This window comes from Mytilus californianus, unplaced genomic scaffold, assembly GCF_021869535.1.
Source record: "Mytilus californianus isolate M0D057914Y unplaced genomic scaffold, xbMytCali1.0.p SCAF_4, whole genome shotgun sequence".
Classification (NCBI taxonomy): Eukaryota; Metazoa; Mollusca; class Bivalvia; order Mytilida; family Mytilidae; genus Mytilus; species Mytilus californianus.
The window spans coordinates 5,589,823-5,608,965 of NW_026262690.1; the positions used below are offsets into that span (position 1 = coordinate 5,589,823).

The 19,143-nt window shown below is 32.2% G+C and overlaps 1 protein-coding gene across 2 annotated transcripts; it reads left to right on the forward strand.

Moving 5' to 3' along the window:
• Positions 1 to 32: 32 nt before the first annotated feature.
• On the forward strand, positions 33 to 17,856 carry LOC127737345 (NKAP-like protein). Of its 2 annotated transcripts, none has more exons than XM_052247961.1 (9): positions 33 to 129; positions 4,405 to 4,720; positions 6,700 to 6,783; positions 7,696 to 7,751; positions 8,113 to 8,188; positions 11,533 to 11,654; positions 12,905 to 12,986; positions 14,681 to 14,830; positions 17,630 to 17,856. In XM_052247961.1, exons 2-9 carry the CDS (start codon positions 4,425 to 4,427, stop codon positions 17,793 to 17,795), a joined length of 1,032 nt encoding a protein of 343 aa, XP_052103921.1. In that variant the 5' UTR covers positions 33 to 129; positions 4,405 to 4,424; the 3' UTR covers positions 17,796 to 17,856. The 2 variants fall into 2 exon arrangements, with proteins under 2 accessions (XP_052103921.1, XP_052103922.1); XM_052247962.1 differs by having other exon boundaries at positions 55 to 76.
• Positions 17,857 to 19,143: the final 1,287 nt, after the last annotated feature.

A 19,143-nucleotide genomic window follows, 5' to 3' on the forward strand; every position in this document is an offset into this window, starting at 1 on the left:
TTCAAACTGAAATTTCATATCCAAACCTTTTTTCGACGCTAATCGTCTACGTCGCACAGACGTTTTGGAAGAAAATGTAAACAATAAGCAGTTCAATAAATCACTTGTTGGGAACATCGTGATTTTCAGGTCTAAAATTAAAATACTTTATTTCCTCTCTAGATATAATCATTCAAATACAGGTTTAATACTTATTTCTATGCTTTCTTTGGCAGACTTACGGTTTATTGGCTGCTTTCAAAGCCATAGGCTACCAAGATGATATGATGTTTTAAGATTGTAAGGAATAATTTCATCTTGATCTTGATAATATGAGGCAGGCGTTACCTGTGAAAGGGGACGAAGTCTATGAATTATTTTTTTTTAATTCAAACATATTTTAACTTCAAAATCTGTTCAAAAAAGAAACGGAAATACCCTTACGTTTCCGATTTCGGTTCTGTTGTTCGGAATTTTAGTTGTGACGTTATTTATGTTATGACGTCATATTCAATGTAAACAAAGAAACGCTATCAGGTAACGTTTTTTCATATCAAGCCATTCAAGGAATTATTAAAAATGGAATTGGTATTGCGTTCCTTCCTATATTTTACTAGACTGATAAATATATATTTTACTCAAAGACTCATGCAAACAAGACCGGAAAAAGGAAGTAGATTTCTGCGCAAATGCGGGAAAATAAAAAAGTCTGAAAATTAAAAAGTTAACGATTTTGAGTTCATTAGTAGAATGAAAATTTCGGGAAATTTTCCCGATTTTTTTTTTTTTTTTTTTTTTTTTTTAATTGATTTTTTTACCGTTATAGGGGACTTTGTCCCCTTAATATGATATGATGTCACGTCCTTAGACATAACTACATGTACATTACCCGTGTGTCAAGGTTTATAACTTACTTACAACTTGTGACCCCCCTTATAATTTCTAAGCTGGTTCTTTTGCGAATTGCATCATGGTGATGATATCCGGAGCTAGAAGGTTCCAATCTTTAATTGTATTTGGTAGGAAGCTGAATTCCAAAGTGTCCGAGTTGGCTGGGATACTGAGAAAATGTTAACTATGCATTTTTTTGTGGTTGTTGAAGATTTTCTGTTGTCATGCTCTAGGCCAATACACCATATTACTATTGGTGTGCGCCATTACTAGACATCACAAACGTTCCAACACACAGGAAAATATCCTCATCCTGAGGTCAAAACATTGACACAACTTGTCACGTTGTGCTAATATACTTTATTGCTATTTATTCCAATCCAGATAAGTTCTGTAATTACACAACTTTTTCAAGGTAACACGAATGACCGAATAACACCGTTATTATCCAAATAACACTTGTAATGACCAAATAACACTTGAAATTTTAATATTAGCACATATTGGTGACTTTTTAACTGATTATTAAATAATATTATATTATAAGTGTATTTTATAACTTAAAAATGATTAACAGAAAGCAGGTAAGTTCATAAAGATCGTTTTAAATTTAGTGTGTACATCCAACATGGCGACCATTGTGATTTCCTTGGTCGCCATGTTGGATGTACACACTATATTTAAAATAATCTTTATGAACTTACCTACTTTTTGTAAATCATTTTTAATTTATAAAATACATTAATAATATACTATTATTTATTAATCAATATTTATAAGTCACCAATATGTGCTAATATTAAATTTCAAGTGTTATTCGGTCATTACAAGTGTTATTCTGATAATAACGGTGTTATTCGGTCATTCGAGGTACCGACTTTTTCATGACATAGCATGTGCATGGAGCTTTTCAAGGAGACCTTTGTAAACCATTATTGATACTTCAAACAAAAGCATTTTTATGACTTTAAGTTGTGTTTTTCAAAACTTTCATGACATAACAAACCATTCAAAGCTGTCTTTAAACAATTTATTGTGCATGAAACTTTTCAAAGAGACCTGTATAAACCATTATCAACACTTCGAACAAAGCATTTTTATGACTTTAAGTTGTGTTTATCAAAATTTTCACTTTTTAAACTTTTCCTCCCTCAGCTCAATATTGATGACCTTTGTTTTTGCGACACTTGACAAAAACAGGAAGTTGTCTACGTTACGTATAGAAATAAGAAGATGTGATATGATTGCCAATGATACAACTCTCATCCAGCATGTCCAGAGACCAAATGACATAGAAGTTATATGTCATAGGACATATTAGTGACCGTTTTTACCCGATTGGACTAAATAGAGATAAGGTGTATTGTTTCATCTGGTGCTCTATTTCTCTAAGTAGTATCTCACACCATAATGCAAAAGTGATTGTTGTATGACGTCAATAGTGCAAGTGTCACAGATTTCCAAATAGTTAAGGTCTACATTAACATAGGATTAAAATGTTGATTTCTCTACACAAACAACTTGTACCTGTTTTTTGATTAACTCCTACTTTTTATTAATAAATGCAATAAAGCTGTTATTTTCTGTCACATGAAATTAAAAAGAAAAAAGAAAATTTGATATGTTGATTTGAAATTGTAGTAATGAAATATACTAATTAGTGATCATTATAGTGTTCCGGCTAACAGAAGTTCTCCTGGAAACTGTTATAAACAATGCCAAAGTTTCTGTTGCTATTGGAACATATATTCTATAACTTTTATTCTGTTAGGAACAAATACTGTAATATTTGTTCCAGTGGAAATAATATTCCAGGAAGGTTACTAAAAACTTAAATTTCAGAATAAAAGCGGCACTTTGAATATCACAGTCTGTTATATGAGGTATACTTTAACAAGTACCATTTTCACCGAAAAGAAAAAAATATGGCTTTGAAGTTTGACATTTTAAGTTCAGTTAACTAAATTGAATGAATCAGTTAAGTATCTAATATATATATAAAATTGAGAATGGAAATGGGGAATGTGTCAAAGAGACAACAACCCGACCATAGAGCAGACAACACTATTATAAACAAATGGATTTGTTTAATTCTTGTTTTAGCTCTATGATATCAAAAAAATGGTTAAGTCCTCAGAGATGCAGTACACTAACCAAAAAAGTCTGCTTCATCATGCACCCAACAAAAATATCAGTTAAAAAAGGTATTTTTCAAAATTTTCTGCAGATTTTAAAAGTGATGATGTGCTTTATATCCTCACTTACCAACACAGTAGAAAAGTGATGAATTCAATATTTTACAATCAAAGAGATTTAAGCAGCATTAAACAATGCCATGTTTGTCAATACACATTAATTTTTTTTATCAGTAGATCAGAGACATGTACATATGACATCTCAGACAAGATCAATTATAAATTGCATAATTTTCTTTTAGATTTGTATTTCTCTAGTTAAATGATACATAACAATGCTACAAAAATGGGTATGAGTTGGTAGAAGTTTGAGTTGGCAAAAGTACTAGTTGGCAAAGGAATGAGTTTACATGTACCCAAATGTTAGATGCAACAAATGTAATCCTTTTTTGAGTTAATGGCTTATTAGTGCCCTACCGACGAAGTCGAAGGGGACTTGAGGTTTGCACTCCGTCCGTCTGTCTGTCTGTCCATCAGTCAGTCCGGCAAATCAGTTTTCTACACTTTTTTTCTTCATGCATGAAGATATTGATTTGATATTTGGTGTATTGTTTTATCATGACAAGTTACAGATCAAGTTCGAATTTTGTTCCCGTCTGATGATTTTGTGCAGAGTTATGGTCCTTTGACTTCGAAAATTCACTAAATTAATCAGTTTTCAGCACTTTTTTTTGTCATTCTTGAAGATATTGATTTGATATTTGGTATATGGTTTTATCAAGACAAGTTACAGTTCAAGTTTGAATTTTGTTGTGGTTTGATGATTTTACTGAAAGTTATGGTCCTTGGACAGAAAATTCACTCCAATAATCAGTTTTCCACACTTTTTTCGTCATGCTTGAAGATATTGACTTGAAATTGGTATACAGTTTCATCATGACAAGTTACAGATCAAGTTCGAATTTTGTTCTGGTCTGATGATTTTGTGCAGAGTTATGGTTCTTGGACTAAGAAAATTCACTTAAATTATCAGTTTTCAACACTTTTTGTCGTCATGCTTGAAGATATTGACTTGATATTTGTTATATAGTTTACACCATGACAAGTTATAGATCAAGTTAGAATTTAGTTCCAATACAATGAATTTTTAACCGGTAGGGGACTATGTATTGCCATGCAATACTCACAGAATGCTTGTTTATATAAATAAACTCTTTACTTTATTATTATTTATGCTTGTTATAAATTAGATGTACAAATGTATCAACAGGAATCTTGGAAACACCAAATTCTTGTCTTGTACAAATAACTCTAATTGTAAGGACAATATCTCTCAAACCTTTTTTTATAATACCGGTAATTCTCAGTCTTATGTGAACAAAATTTATGCTCTGTTTAGGTCTGAAGGCAAGTACAGTTATGGTTCATAGTAGATCATCCAGTCCAGACAATGATAAAAGACATGGAAGACATTCCCATCATGAAAGGGGCAGCAAATACTCTCAAAGGGATGAGGAACGATATTATAATCGCAAGAAATCCAGGTCTAGATCACCTCTGAGACAGTATGCTAGAAGCCCATCTCCAAAACATCACATGTCAAAATATGGATCACATGAACATTCAAGAGAGAATGGTACATCATTTCATCACAGAGACAAAAGTTACAATCAGCATGGACACAGTAGTAATAAACTTCCTGATTTCTTTGACAGGTATTGATGAATTCAAGTCTTGTTTTTGTGTCACCTGATACTATTTTGTTTTAATTCTTATACTGTAAATTCAGAAATTATTGTGAGGGTTTTATTAATTCGAATAATGCGACTGGATGAGTATCGCAATAATAAGAACCCGCATTCTGACATCTGATACATATATTTGTATGCAGATTTTACTGAAATCGCAATGATTAATCTCGCATTTTAGTCCTTTCTTCAAAATTCGCAATGAAAAATGCACGCATTAATTTCTGAATTTACAGTACATGTACATTGTACATGTTAACCTACCAATGTTTATTGGCAGCTATTGTTTCCCTAACACATCTTATAAATACTTGTTTAACTACTTAAACTTCTGTGCTTCTTGAAAATTTGCAAACTTAAACAAATTACATTCATATGAGATAACTATGAATTTATATAGCCAGTTTCATTTCTCCACAACCAGTGTTGGTACAATTTATATCAATGATATTTTAATTTTATGTAATAGTTAAATTCATTTTTGTCTCGCTTGACGAAGTCAAAAAGCGAGACATAGGTATGCTGTTTCCGGCGTCGGCGGCATCAACAATGTATTAGTTTGTGATTAGGTCTAGTTTATGGTGAACCACTAGTGGTAAGTCAATGACATTTGGTATGCAGTTGTATTAGCATTGGCACATCTCATTTCCATGGAGATTATTTGGCCCTGCCCCCTCAGTCATGGTCTATTGACTTTGAAACTTTTGCTTAGTTTACATGTATTAGTTTGTGATTAGGTCAGTTCAAGGGGAACCATTAGTGGTAGGCCAATGTTAATTGGTATTCAGTTGTATAAGCATTAGCACATCTCATTTCAATGGAGAATATTTGGCTCCATCCCCTCAGTCATGGCCTATTGACTTTTGCTTAGTTTACAAGTTAGTGTTTGTGTTTAGGTTTGTTTAAAGGGAACAACTTATAATAAGTCAATGATATTTGGTATGCAGTTGTATTAGCATTGGCGCATCTCATTTACATGGAGATGGTTTAACCATGTACCTCAGTCATGGTTCATTGACTTTGAATATTAGCCTAACTTGTTAAGTATTGCCATTTTAATTTCAACATTTGCATAATCAAAATTACAAAAAAGCAAGACATATCTCTGTGATAACAGTTTATTATATATGTTACAACATTTTTCATAATAACCCTACATGTTACAACATTATCAATTAGTACAATCAACCTACACATGAAAACAATCAATCCTACCTAGTATGAAAGATTTTTGGGAAATGGTCTCACAGGAGTAGCATTCAATAGGTGTAATTATTACGTCCATACTTTTATCAACCATCTACCATCCCATCTGAAGAGATGATGTCAAAGTACTCATAGTCGAAACAGATATTTCATAGTTCTTACAGTTTTTGAGCTTTAAGGGAACCTATTAGGGTTAACCCTAAAATCTTTTAAAGTCTGATTTTGGTGACTTTTTCATATGACATGGCTCAAAATGTTACTTTTACATGGTACTTACAATTTACATGTCTAATCCAGTTTTGATGGTATTTTTTCTATAGGTTCCTTCTGATTAAAGCTTCCAGGATTTTGGTGACATAAGTAGCATATAAAATACACTTAAACATGACTCATAGAATTAAAATATTGTAACTGTGTGTCCAAGACATTACTTTGTCAATTACGATACTTATCCAAAGTTGATACTGATAAATATCTGTTAAAACGTTTGTTTTATTAGGGTTGACAATTTGCAGTATAAATTATGCTACACTTTACAGAGATCTTTCCTGGGTCTTTTTGTGTGATTTCTTTATTCTGTTCTCTACTTATTAACATTTTGAGTAATTCTTTAAATTTCAAATAGTGGACGAAGCTAAAGGCCTTTGTTTACAATTGGTAATATCATGTAATGTTTCATATATTCCTTTGTTACTTGAAAAAAGCAATACATTTTTATCACTAGTGTGTTTCCATTTCAGGAGACGATATGAAAGAGAGAAGATTGGAGCTGGAGGTGCCCCTGAATGTTGGGGAAACTCACCGGAACATGCATTACATTCTGAGTAAGTGTAAATTAGAAATGACAAATTTTTGTATGTGAAAACCTATTTAGTGTTTATATGATATTTGCAGTGTTATGGAGAATGTCTGTTGTAGATTTTTCACATATTTAGATGTATAAATAATAAATAATATATTTATACAGTTCATATCAAACTGTGATGTCATTAATTTCTTGAAACAAGCTTATCATTTAAGACTAAATTCTGAATCTGAGTTTTTTCACTCTTGGGTGATTTTGTTATGAATTCAAACCTGATATACCATTAAGATACTCAAGTAATTTTGATTTAAACTGATGAATATTTCTTGTGTGCAGTATTGTTGAGCAATGAATATTAATGACTGTAAATTCAGAAATTATTGAGAGGTTTTTATTAATGCAAATAATGCGAATGGGTGAGTATCACAATAATAAAAACTTGCATTCTGATATCTGTGTGCAGCAGTTCCTCAAATTGCAATAATTAATCTCCCCTTTTTTATCCATTCTTCAAAAATCGCAATAATAAATACACACAATAATTTCTGAATTTACAGTACTGTAAATTCAGAAATTATTGTGAGGTTTTAATTAATGCGACTCCTTGAGTATCGCAATAATAAGAACTCGCATTCTGATATCTGGTACATATATCTGTGTGTAGCTTTTCCTAAAATCGCAATAATTTAAACTCACATTTTTGTCCATTATTCAAAAATCGCAATAATATATGCTCACAATAATTTCTGAATTTCCAGTATCTGCATTTATAATTTGTGAGCATATTTAAGTTATAGTTGCAATGTGATGATTAGTATTGGTTAGAGTGTATTGTGAGGCACTTTGCTTAATATACAAAAAAACATAATTGATTAGGATACGTAGTCTAAAAAAAATAAAAGTAAATAAATGATTTCTTTATATTTTATAGGTCAGAGTCTTCGGGAGATGGAGAGTTGTCATCTGGATCAGAGTCATCATCATCAGGTAATCATTATATTGTGCTTAGATTATTTTTTCAAAAATGCAACAAAATAAAGCAATAGATTTTAAGAATCATCTATACTATCAGGGTATAGTATTACCTGTTTTGTGTAATCAACTCCTTCAGTCTTCAACCCAGATCTTTGAAATTTATAGAACAAATTGTGCACATATTGTTTTTTTTTAACATGTTGATTCTGAATACTGTAAAAAGATCTTTTGCATATATATGTTGAAAGGGAAAACAGATTTTCTTCCTATCAAACTTTATAATAAAATTTGATTTCACTACAGTATAAAGAATTAAAATGCAAACAAAATATTTTTCTGCATGATCTCATATTTAAATGCTTTATATTTTTAGGAGATAATAAAAAGAAACACAAAAAGTCCAAGAAAAAGAAAAGTAAAAACAAAAAACATAAGAAAAAGAGTGCAAGGTATGTTTTATTTTAATAATAATTATTGAAATATGTATTAAAGGGGCATTAGCTGTCAAATTCATGATCACCGATTTGATTTAAATTCTCATGTTTGATTAAAAACATTCTAAAACATATATCCAAATTACAAAAAGTCCAAAGGAAACAATACCCATGCATGGATTCGTTACAATGTATCAGCATTTGGTTCGTATTTTAGATTTGACACCATCTAATTAACCATCAATATGACTTCAGAAGACTGCCGTTGGTCATACAGCCGGTATAAACATAAATATAAATAGACAGACAATCATATGCAATCGTATAATGACAACTGTTCTAGGTCTGTTTGATTGATTTCATAGATTGAAAAAGTGTAAATCATTGTCTCACTTGTATATGAAAGATTTTTGTGGGCCAAATCAGTCAACAAAAAGACTTTCTTGTTTCACATTTCACTGTTGACATTTTTTTCTTTTTAATAATTGAACACACTTAGCAAATGCATAACCCGTCTTCAGCTTAGGTTCAAATTAAAGGTAATATGAATACAAATTCAAATGAGGTTGAATTATTGACTTGCAGGCCAACAATACATCAACAATATTATTTAGCTTATTTTGTCATTTCTATATTCTGCTTTTATAAAAGTTTGAGACAAAAGAAAAATCATATTTTATTTTTTTGTTTCTAAATTGTAGCTAATGCCCCCTTAAGCAGTGTTCATTAATTAATTTATAGTCCTAAAATTATTTTTGTAAGTAATTAAATAATATTAACATAATATGGCGTAGGTCAGTTCTAAAATATTTTCTGTATACCTTATTATACTTACAGTAAATTTTAGCAAAGCATGGAAAATAATCAATCTAGAGACAAGTGATAACATATCCAGTCTAGAGACACGTGATAACATATCCAGTCTAGAGACAAGTGATAACATATCCAGTCTAGAGACAAGTGATAACATATCCAGTCTAGAGACAAGTGATAACATATCCAGTCTAGAGACAACATATCCAGTCTAGAGACAAGTGATAACATATCTAGTCTAGAGACAAGTGATAACATATCTAGTCTAGAGACAAGTGATAACATATCCAGTCTAGAGACAAGTGATAACATATCTAGTCTAGAGACAAGTGATAACATATCCAGTCTAGAGACAAGTGATAACATATCTAGTCTAGAGACAAGTGATAACATATCCAGTCTAGAGACAACATATCCAGTCTAGAGATAAGTGATAACATATCTAGTCTAGAGACAAGTGATAACATATCCAGTCTAGAGACAACATATCCAGTCTAGAGACAAGTGATTACATATCCAGTCTAGAGACAAGTGATAACATATCCAGTCTAGAGACAAATGATAACATATCTAGTCTAGAGACAAGTGATAACATATCCAGTCTAGAGACAAGTGATAACACTAGAGACAAGTGATAACATATCCAGTCTAGAGACAAGTGATAACATACCCAGTCTAGAGACAAGTGATAACATATCCAGTCTAGAGACAAGTGATAACATATCTAGTCTAGAGACACGTGATAACATATCCAGTCTAGAGACAAGTGATAACATATCTAGTCTAGAGACAAGTGATAACATATCCAGTCTAGAGACAAGTGATTACATATCTAGTCTAGAGACAAGTGATAACATATCCAGTCTAGAGACAAGTGATTACATATCCAGTCTAGAGACAAGTGATAACATATCTAGTCTAGAGACACGTGTTAACATATCTAGTCTAGAGACAAGTGATAACATATCTAGTCTAGAGACATGTGATAACATATCCAGTCTAGAGACAAGTGAAAACATATCCAGTCTAGAGACAAGTGATAACATATCCAGTCTAGAGATAAGTGATAACATATCCAGTCTAGAGACAACATATCCAGTCTAGAGACAAGTGATTACATATCCAGTCTAGAGACAAGTGATTACATATCCAGTCTAGAGACAAGTGATAACATATCTAGTCTAGAGACAAGTGATAACATATCTAGTCTAGAGATAACATATCCAGTCTAGAGACAAGTGATAATATATCCATGCCAAACATTTACCTTCTATTTTAGGAAAATCTGTAAATTACTTGATGTTTTATTTTAATGTACATTTGGGGCCTTTTCAAACGGGCCTATTTAATTTTCCATAAGGGCTATTGCAGAAAAAAGGATGGGAAGGTTGGACACTTTTTCTGTAGGTTGTAGGGGTTGAAGCAAATACAATTCTGTTACTGTACAAATGACTATAAAAATATGGGTGGTGTGGTATAAAAAAGATGGTGTCCAACCCCATACATTTTCCCCCTGGAATAGCCATAATCAACTTTCTTATTTCAATTTGATTGACAGCTTGTTTACACAAGACAATGGTCATAATTCAAACCCTTTTGTTTTCAAATCACTTCTTTAAAACTATGGAAAAAGAAGTTGACAGATTGGCGATTACACATCCCTATCATATCACAGCTTTATTTTTGGTAGTATTATAAGTATGGTGTACTGATATTATAAGTATTGTGTGCTGACACTGTTCAGTTTAATGTTTAAAGATAACTTGACCCCTCCCTTACAATTGTTCTCAAGTATTTACTTACTAGGTAATTATAAATTGGAATAACTTTACTTGAAAACACTAGTCCTATATATTATATAGATTCTTACATTGGTACCAGTGGATTATCAGATATATCAAATTGAGATAGTTGAATTATCATGTTTGGATAAATTTGATAATCCACTAGTAACTATGTAAGAAACTATTTCTCTAATGATTATCAATAAATTTTTATAATTGATAAATTAAAATCCTTTTTGAGTGCCTTCACATTCATGATTACATCATAAATTTATGAAATTGTTGTGCAAAATGCATTTCTGGATCAAATGGGGAAAAAAACATTATAAAAAGAACCCTTTTAATCAAGAACATTTAATGAAATACATATTTATATGTAATAGTAAACTACTTGTAACAATTTCTGCAGGTGGAACCATTTCCCCATAGTACAAGTTTTTATAAAGTTGTCAAATTCTCTAACAGGTGTTAGCAATTTGATCCATCCTTTGAGCTGATTGATAAAGGCCTTATAACTTAAAAAATCATCTACTGTGATCAGCAACCACACATTGATTCAATTATTTTAAACAATGGTTTCAGAAAGGGTTAAATTGCCAAAGAATTAGAGAAATAGATTTTACAGTCACCAAAAGTATTATACAGCTGCATTCCAAAATTGGGCACATTATTCTAGGGTTGAGAATGCACCATTATTAGGATTTGTATTTTAGATAAACCAAGAATAATATTGCCATTTTTATTTTTGCTGAACAACAAAAGGTCAAAGAAATCTAAGAAGAAAAGAAAAAAGAAGAAAAAGAGAAAAGATGTAACAGACAGTTCTGAATCAGAGAGTAGTGGAGAGGAAGAAGAAGATGGGCAGGTCATGTGGGTAGAAAAAAGTAAGCCGGTAGTCATCAGGGTTAAGAGCAATTTTTTGTTTTTTGCCATAATTTGTCAGTTTCACTATAGCTTATGAATTTTGATTTTCCATTAAGTATCTTCTTTTATTAGTAGCTAGACTTAAAGCTTATATTTTCTAAGATTATATATGAACAAACAGAGAAGTGGGATATAAATAAATGAGACAGTGACTGTATCCCATTGATACAAAAATGTCGAAAGGCATATTGTGTGTGTTTTTCTTATACAAATGAATTTCTCTTTATTATTTTTTGGTAGAATGGTAATATTCATTGATTTTTGTGGGTAGAGAAAATAATGAATGTATGTAGAAAACAACTTTTTCCTTGCTTTGATAGGAGCAGACATTGATACTTTAAATATTAGTATCCTGAATTCCTGATATTATACAATTATGGCCTGTTGAAAAGGTGAATATCCAAAATTGTCAACACGAGAAGGTTATTTCACTGAGGGCGCAGCCCGAAGTGAAATAACTTTTAAGGGTTGACAATTTTGGATATTCATCGCTTTTAAGGGGCCACAATTGTTTTATTATACCGAACTAACAGTGGAAGGGTGTTTTGAATCATTGTAAAAGCACTTACCCTTACTTGAGTCAGTAACAAACACAAGTTGACGTTCAAAAATACATGTAATTTGTGTCTTAGAATTCTCGTATGTACAACAAAGGTAGATTCTTTTTGTAAAATATTGATGGCCCTGAAAAGGACCGTTATTAGAGATATCATCGGCACAAGATGCACGTCAAAAGCCTTATTTCCTCTTCTCTCGATCAATGGGCTTCCTGTAACTTGAATGTTGCCATTTTGTTTATTTACGTCTGTGACGTCATTTTCATGAGTACAAATCAACAAACTAAAAAGGTTATTCGCCGGTGAATAATAGGGTTATTCAACGCTGGTGTAAATTTTTAGGGTTATTCGTTCTTCCTTGCAATTGAATGAAAATTAACTGAATTATTCCATGTCACGTGATAACGTTTTACCCAATAGAATTGTTTGAAATATATGTAAGGTATAATAACAGCAATTATTGCTTACACTATAATCTGTAATTGTTTTATCTAAATATGTCACATGCTTATGTCAAGTTAAGATCAAAATTTTCAGGAGTAAATTGTAACATATACAACTTGTTGGTCATGTGACTAATTTATTCTTTTTGTATGATATTGAAAGTGAAACAAATGAAACACAGTAAATAAGTTTATCTATTTTGTCAACAGAATCAACAGATGTTAATGACGAGGATTCAATAGTTGGCCCACAACCACAGACAGACAAAGGAGGAGTACAAACTAAAGTAGAGTAAGTTTATCGGACAAATATAACATTCATCAGACCACTATTGAAATAAAATGAAAAGATACTTATTCCATAGCTCTGAAAGGATATACTGGTTTACATTTGTCCGTCATTCCAACACTATACGATGAATCTTCTTTAGCGACATATAATATTGACATTTGATCATTGAAGAACATATTTTGACCTCTAGATTATGTTAACCTCTAGATTATGTTGTGTTGTTTGGTTACTCTCATTTTTATACGACCGCAAACAAAATTTTGTGGTCGTATATTGGTATGACGTTGGCGTCGTCGTCGGCGTTGTCGTCCGAAGACACATTAGTTTTCGCACTCTAACTTTAGTTTAAGTGAATGGATCTCAATGAAATTTTACCATAAGGTTCAATACCACAAAAGGAAGGTGGGGATTGATTTTGGGGGTTATGGTACCCACAGTTAAGGAATTAGGGGCCAAAAAGGGGCCAAAAATAAGCATTTTTGTAACTTCCAGACATAACTTGTGTGTAAGTGTATGGATCTCTCTGACATTGTACCACAAGGTTCCATATCACAAAGGAAATGCTGGGATTGATTTTGGGGGTAATTGCCTCCAAATTTTAGGAATTAGGGGCCAAAAAGGGGCAAAAAACAAGCGTTTTTCTAGTTTCATGACAATAACTTGTGTGTAAGTGTATGGATCTCTCTGACATTGTATCACAAGGTTCCATATCATAAAGGGAATGCTGGGATTGATTTTGGGGGTAATTGCCTCCAAATTTTAGGAATTAGGGGGCCAAAAAGGGGCAAAAAACAAGCATTTTTCTAGTTTCCAGACAATAACTTGTGTTCAAATGTATGGATCTCTCTGACATTGTACTGCAAGGTACCATATCACAAAGGGAATGCTGGGATTGATTTTGGGGGTAATTCCCTCAAAATTTTAATAATAAGGGGCCATAAAAGGGCAAAAAAACAAGCATTTTTCTAGTTTCAGGACAATAACTTGTGTGTAAGTGTATGGATCTTTATGAAATTGTACTGCAAGGTTCCATATCACAAAGGGAAAGCTGGGTTTGAGTTTGGGGGTGATGAATCATAAGGGGGTTCAAAAAATTGGTGGAGGATTTTTTTTCCCTTTTTTTTCTTTAAAATTTTCCATTTTAAATTGGTTATTTCTGATTTATATATAAAAGCAAATAATAATGATATGGTTTGAATAGGTAAATTAAAAAAAAATTAAGTTCTTAGACCACATTCATTCTGTGTCAGAAACCTATGCTGTGTCAAATATTTAATTACAATCCAAATTCAGTGCTGTATCAAGCTTGAATGTTGTGTCCATAATTGCCCCAACTGTTCAGGGTTCGACCTCTGCGGTCGTATCAAGCTGCGCCCAGCGGAGCATTTTATTACACCAAAGTTACAGTGATTACAGCAGAGTCCTAACAACAGAAGTTACTGTTACTAAAGTTATCATATAAAAGCTAATCATTGAATCATAGAACTCAGGATACTAATCACTGAACAATTATTACCATTTAGGCTTAGGGTCATGGAGTTAAGGATCCTGGTTAGGGATATTACATGTTTAGAAGTTCCATTGTTTAAATAGTCATTAATCACTGATATGGAAATTTCAATAATAAAAAAAAGTCTATCAGATACACAGGTTCTTCAAACTATATTCTAAATGTATATTCCTTTTCTTTTAAGTTATGGTAAAGCTTTGCTACCAGGAGAAGGAGCTGCAATGGCTGCCTACATAGCAGAAGGAAAGAGGATTCCAAGAAGAGGAGAAATAGGTCTTACCAGTGATGAAATTAAAATTTTTGAAGAAACTGGATATGTAATGAGTGGAAGCAGGTAAAATATTCTGTGATGTGGAATTTGCTTGGTTTTTATACGACTGCAAAAAAATTGCGGCCATATGATGGTATGGCTATGTCATCCTCATCGTTTCACACATTTGGTTTCCAGACAATAACTTGAGTATAAGTGTATGGATCTCTATGAAATTGTACCATACAGTTCCATACCTTAAATGGAAGGTTGAGATTGATTTTGAGGGTTTGGGCCTTAACAGTTTAGTAGTTAGGGGCCAAAAACAATACTTTTCTTATTCTTTGTATGAATTGCCTATTTCTTGACCAATTTCAATGGGGTTTAATTCAAAGTCTATAATCGTTGGAGTTCTTTCATATGCTGAATCTAACCGTGTATTAATATTTTGGATTTTGGACCCCGTTTTTAAATTAGTCCACATTGAGGAACAAAGGGTCCAAAATTAAACTTTGTTTGATATAAAGTTTAATTTCATCAAAAATTAAATTATTGGGGTTCTTTGATATACCCAATCTAACCATTTATTTAGATTTTTAATTTTTGGCCCCATTTTCAAATTGGTCCAAAGGGTCCAAAATTAGACTTTGTTTGATTTGATTTTGAATTTTTAGGGTTCTTTGATATGCTGAATCTAACCTTGATTTAGATTTTTGATTTTGGGCCCAGTTTTTAAATTGGTCCACATTAAGGTCCAAAGGATCCAAAATTTACTTAAGTTTGATATTAACAAAAATTCTTGGGGTTCTTTGATATGCTGATCAAAACATGTATTTAGATTTTTGATTTTGGGCCCAGTTTTCAAGTTGGTCCAAATCGGGGTCCAAAATTAAACTGTTTGATTTTAACAAAAATTTAATAGATGGGGTTCTTTGATATGCTAAATCTAACTGTGTGTTTAGATTTTGGATTTTTGGCCCCATTATCAAATTAGTCCACATTGAGATCAAAAGGGTCCAAAATTAAACTTTGTTTGAATTCATCTAACATTGAATTCTTGGGGTTCTTTGATATGCTGAATCTAACCATAGATTTAGATTTTGGATATTGGACCATAACAGGTTAATGTCCAATTTCAAGTTCAGAGCTGTATAAAGCTTAAATGTTGTGTCTATACTTGCCTCAACTGTTCAGGGTTCGACCTCTGGGGTCTTATCAATCTGCGCCCTGCAGAACATCTTATTTTTCATGGTTCTACAGTTTAGCATTTACCTGTCCCATAAAAGGACAGTTTTAGCTGTTGCAAAATCTTGGTTTCAATCATTTATCCATTAAATTTCACATTTTGATCTTCTCTGAAACTACTTAGTCAATATGACTTAATATTTGGCAGGAATATGTATAAGGTCCTATGTTCCAATTTGATGGAAAACAGAGACAATCATTTTCTTCTATGAAACTACTTGGCAAAGCTCTTAAAACATTAAATGATTTTGAGACCCATTAGTGAATCCTCAATGCATGCTGATTGTGTGGCAATATTTGCCGCAATGATGCCACACACTTTTTTTCTGAATCCTAAGGGAAATATTATTTGTGATGTAAAGGAGGTAAACTTATGAAGAAATTAAAGGTTTCTGACGAAACTTTATATGTGATGAATAAAAGCAGGTAGAATATTTCATTTTGTGTTGATCAGTTAAAAACATGGCTTCAGACTCTGACACGGACCAGAGACAGATACGTAAAATCCATGTACGTTTACAAAGCACGATTGAGTTCAAGTAGCTCTTTCTGCATATTTTCTTCAGGAAAATACTCGAAATGAACGTTAGTTAAAGGTATCAATGATATTTTTAGTATTTTTGAATATTCGGATGCATAATTAAATCTCACACCTGTGCACATGTGCACGAGTGTACTAGTTCAAACAACGTGGTTCTGACAATTTTTCACTTAAAACATTTATACTACCTTTTTAATTTTCATCAAATCATATTTATATACATTTACTGATAATCTTAATCTTGTTGACTAAATTAATTAGATGCAAACTGCTGAAATTTAAGAAAATAACTTTTAATAGACCGATCAATGTCCGTACAAAATAGTTTACCTGTTGCCTGAACAGGTAAATTTCAGCTGTCACAGAACTAATTAACCTTGATTGTAATGGGAGGGTATTAAAATAGGGTTTGTTTTGATAGTAATTATTCATCATGTCACTTATATGACCGGAAATGTGTGGCTGTTTAAGGCAAAAGGTCAGGTCAAAAAGATCGCATAAGCTTCAATTTTTTTTTCTGAACTATGTTAAAATGTCCGTTTCAGCCTCGGCACAACAAGTCATTTATATAATTTATCCGACAATACGAGCATTTTGGAAGCCCTGCTTTAGAGGCATTTCTTTGTTGTGATTGGGGAATTTTTAATTTGAATCAGAAGGATCACACAAACCCAATTGTACAAGACTTCATAAAAGTAATGATTTGAAGATCTTCTACAAGGAATCCTTGTTCAAAGAAGTTTATTACTGTATTAGTGATTAGGTCACATACTTGGTCGCAACTATGCCACATTCTAGGTTCCCATTTAGCTTATGTTGCTTGCTTAACGTCCAGTTGCATGATATTTAAAGCAAGATTTTCCATTGTGTAACAAGGGTGCAAAAGGGGGAGGGGTAGGAGGTAAGACTTGCTCATTAGGCTCTTAAAGGCTTAAGTGTGTTGTCTTTGAAGGCTTATATAGTACCTGTACACGAAATTATTTCTGTCTAAATTGTTTTCTTAAATAGTAAAATTCTGTTAACTGGACATTCAAAATCAAAGAACACAAGAATGTTATTTCTCGTTATCTTTATTCATCTGAATTGTTTATTTTCAGACATCGGAGAATGGAAGCTGTTCGTTTACGTAAAGAAAACCAGATTTACAGTGCTGACGAAAAGAGAGCTTTAGCTACATTTAATCATGAAGAAAGGTCAAAGAGAGAGATAAAGATTCTCTCCCAATTTAAAGAAATGGTTCATAAAAGGACAAAGAAAGATTAATGCAAATATTGATGATATTGTACATAGATGACATTAAATTAAATATGATTTATTACATGTATTTGTTGTTGTTCTGTCTTTTATCTTTTAATGAAAGATTATATTTGACACAGCACAACAAGGCATTCTGATTGATTGATATTTTTTTTAACATCCAGTGGCAAATAGTTCATGCATATTCAACTCAAGGACAGTAATTCTGTGTGAATTTCTAATGATCAGCATTAGTGGACACCATCCCTAAATTCAGAGTGTGGAGTGAGAATGTAGTGAAAGCTGTAATTTTTGGGGAAAAGATTGAATTAAATATATCTCTTGCTTGGTATCTGTATCTTCCAAGTCTCATCTTGAACTTTGAGGGCACAAACAACATAGTGCAGAGAGATGAACATTCTTTAGATCCTATCCATTTCGCTGTCTTGGTATTTGGTTGATTCAACTACAATTATGCACAAAGGAAGATTACTCCAGTTTTGATAAATTATCTTTCATGGCTTTTTTCAGAATAGATAGATTAACTTACTGTGACTTGCTGTTGCTCTCCACCTATTGCAGTTTATTCAAAATTCTTACCAAATTTCATGACTTGACTGTGCTTTTCTACAGTAGTTTGTTAAAATTTCTGACCAGTTGAACAGTTTGGTTTGATAAAATAAATTGAAAGTTGGTCAGAATTTTAAATAAACTGCAATAGGTGGAGACCAACACTTACAGTCAAGTCACAGTAAGTATATATTTCATTGATAAATTGCTTGAAATGTAAATGAAGAAAATACTCAAAAGTAGTGAGGTATGGAAAATAAATCTTTCAAGCCACTCCCATAAGGGTTTTCAACTTTTGATTGCATAAATGTAATCTTTACCCTGAAAAATATATTTTAACAAGTTGAACTGTGAGCTACTGCTCAAAAATGATACCCCTACTTTAACTATTCTAAAAACAGGGAGTTGCTGAGCTATGGATGTGAAAACACATCACACAGTATAGTGTTGAAATGACTCAGACAGGGTTCACCTGACCTTGGTCTCATTTCATGGATCAGTGATCAAGGTAATTTTTTTCTTGGTAGACCATATCCCAGATACTATAAGTAAAAGGTCATCTTCAATTGGGGTATGGAATGATTGTAAGTGTATATGTCTGTCTGGCAGGGTTCATTTGACCTTGACCTCATTTTCATTGTTCTTTGGTTGACTCTTAGTTTTGTGTTAAGGTCCTTTTCTCAACAAAAAAATAAGCAATAGGTCAACTATATTTGGTGTATAGAATGATTGTTAGGTGAACATTATAAAATAAGGAGATGTGGTGTGATTCCAAATAAGAGACAACTATCTAGCAAATGATGTA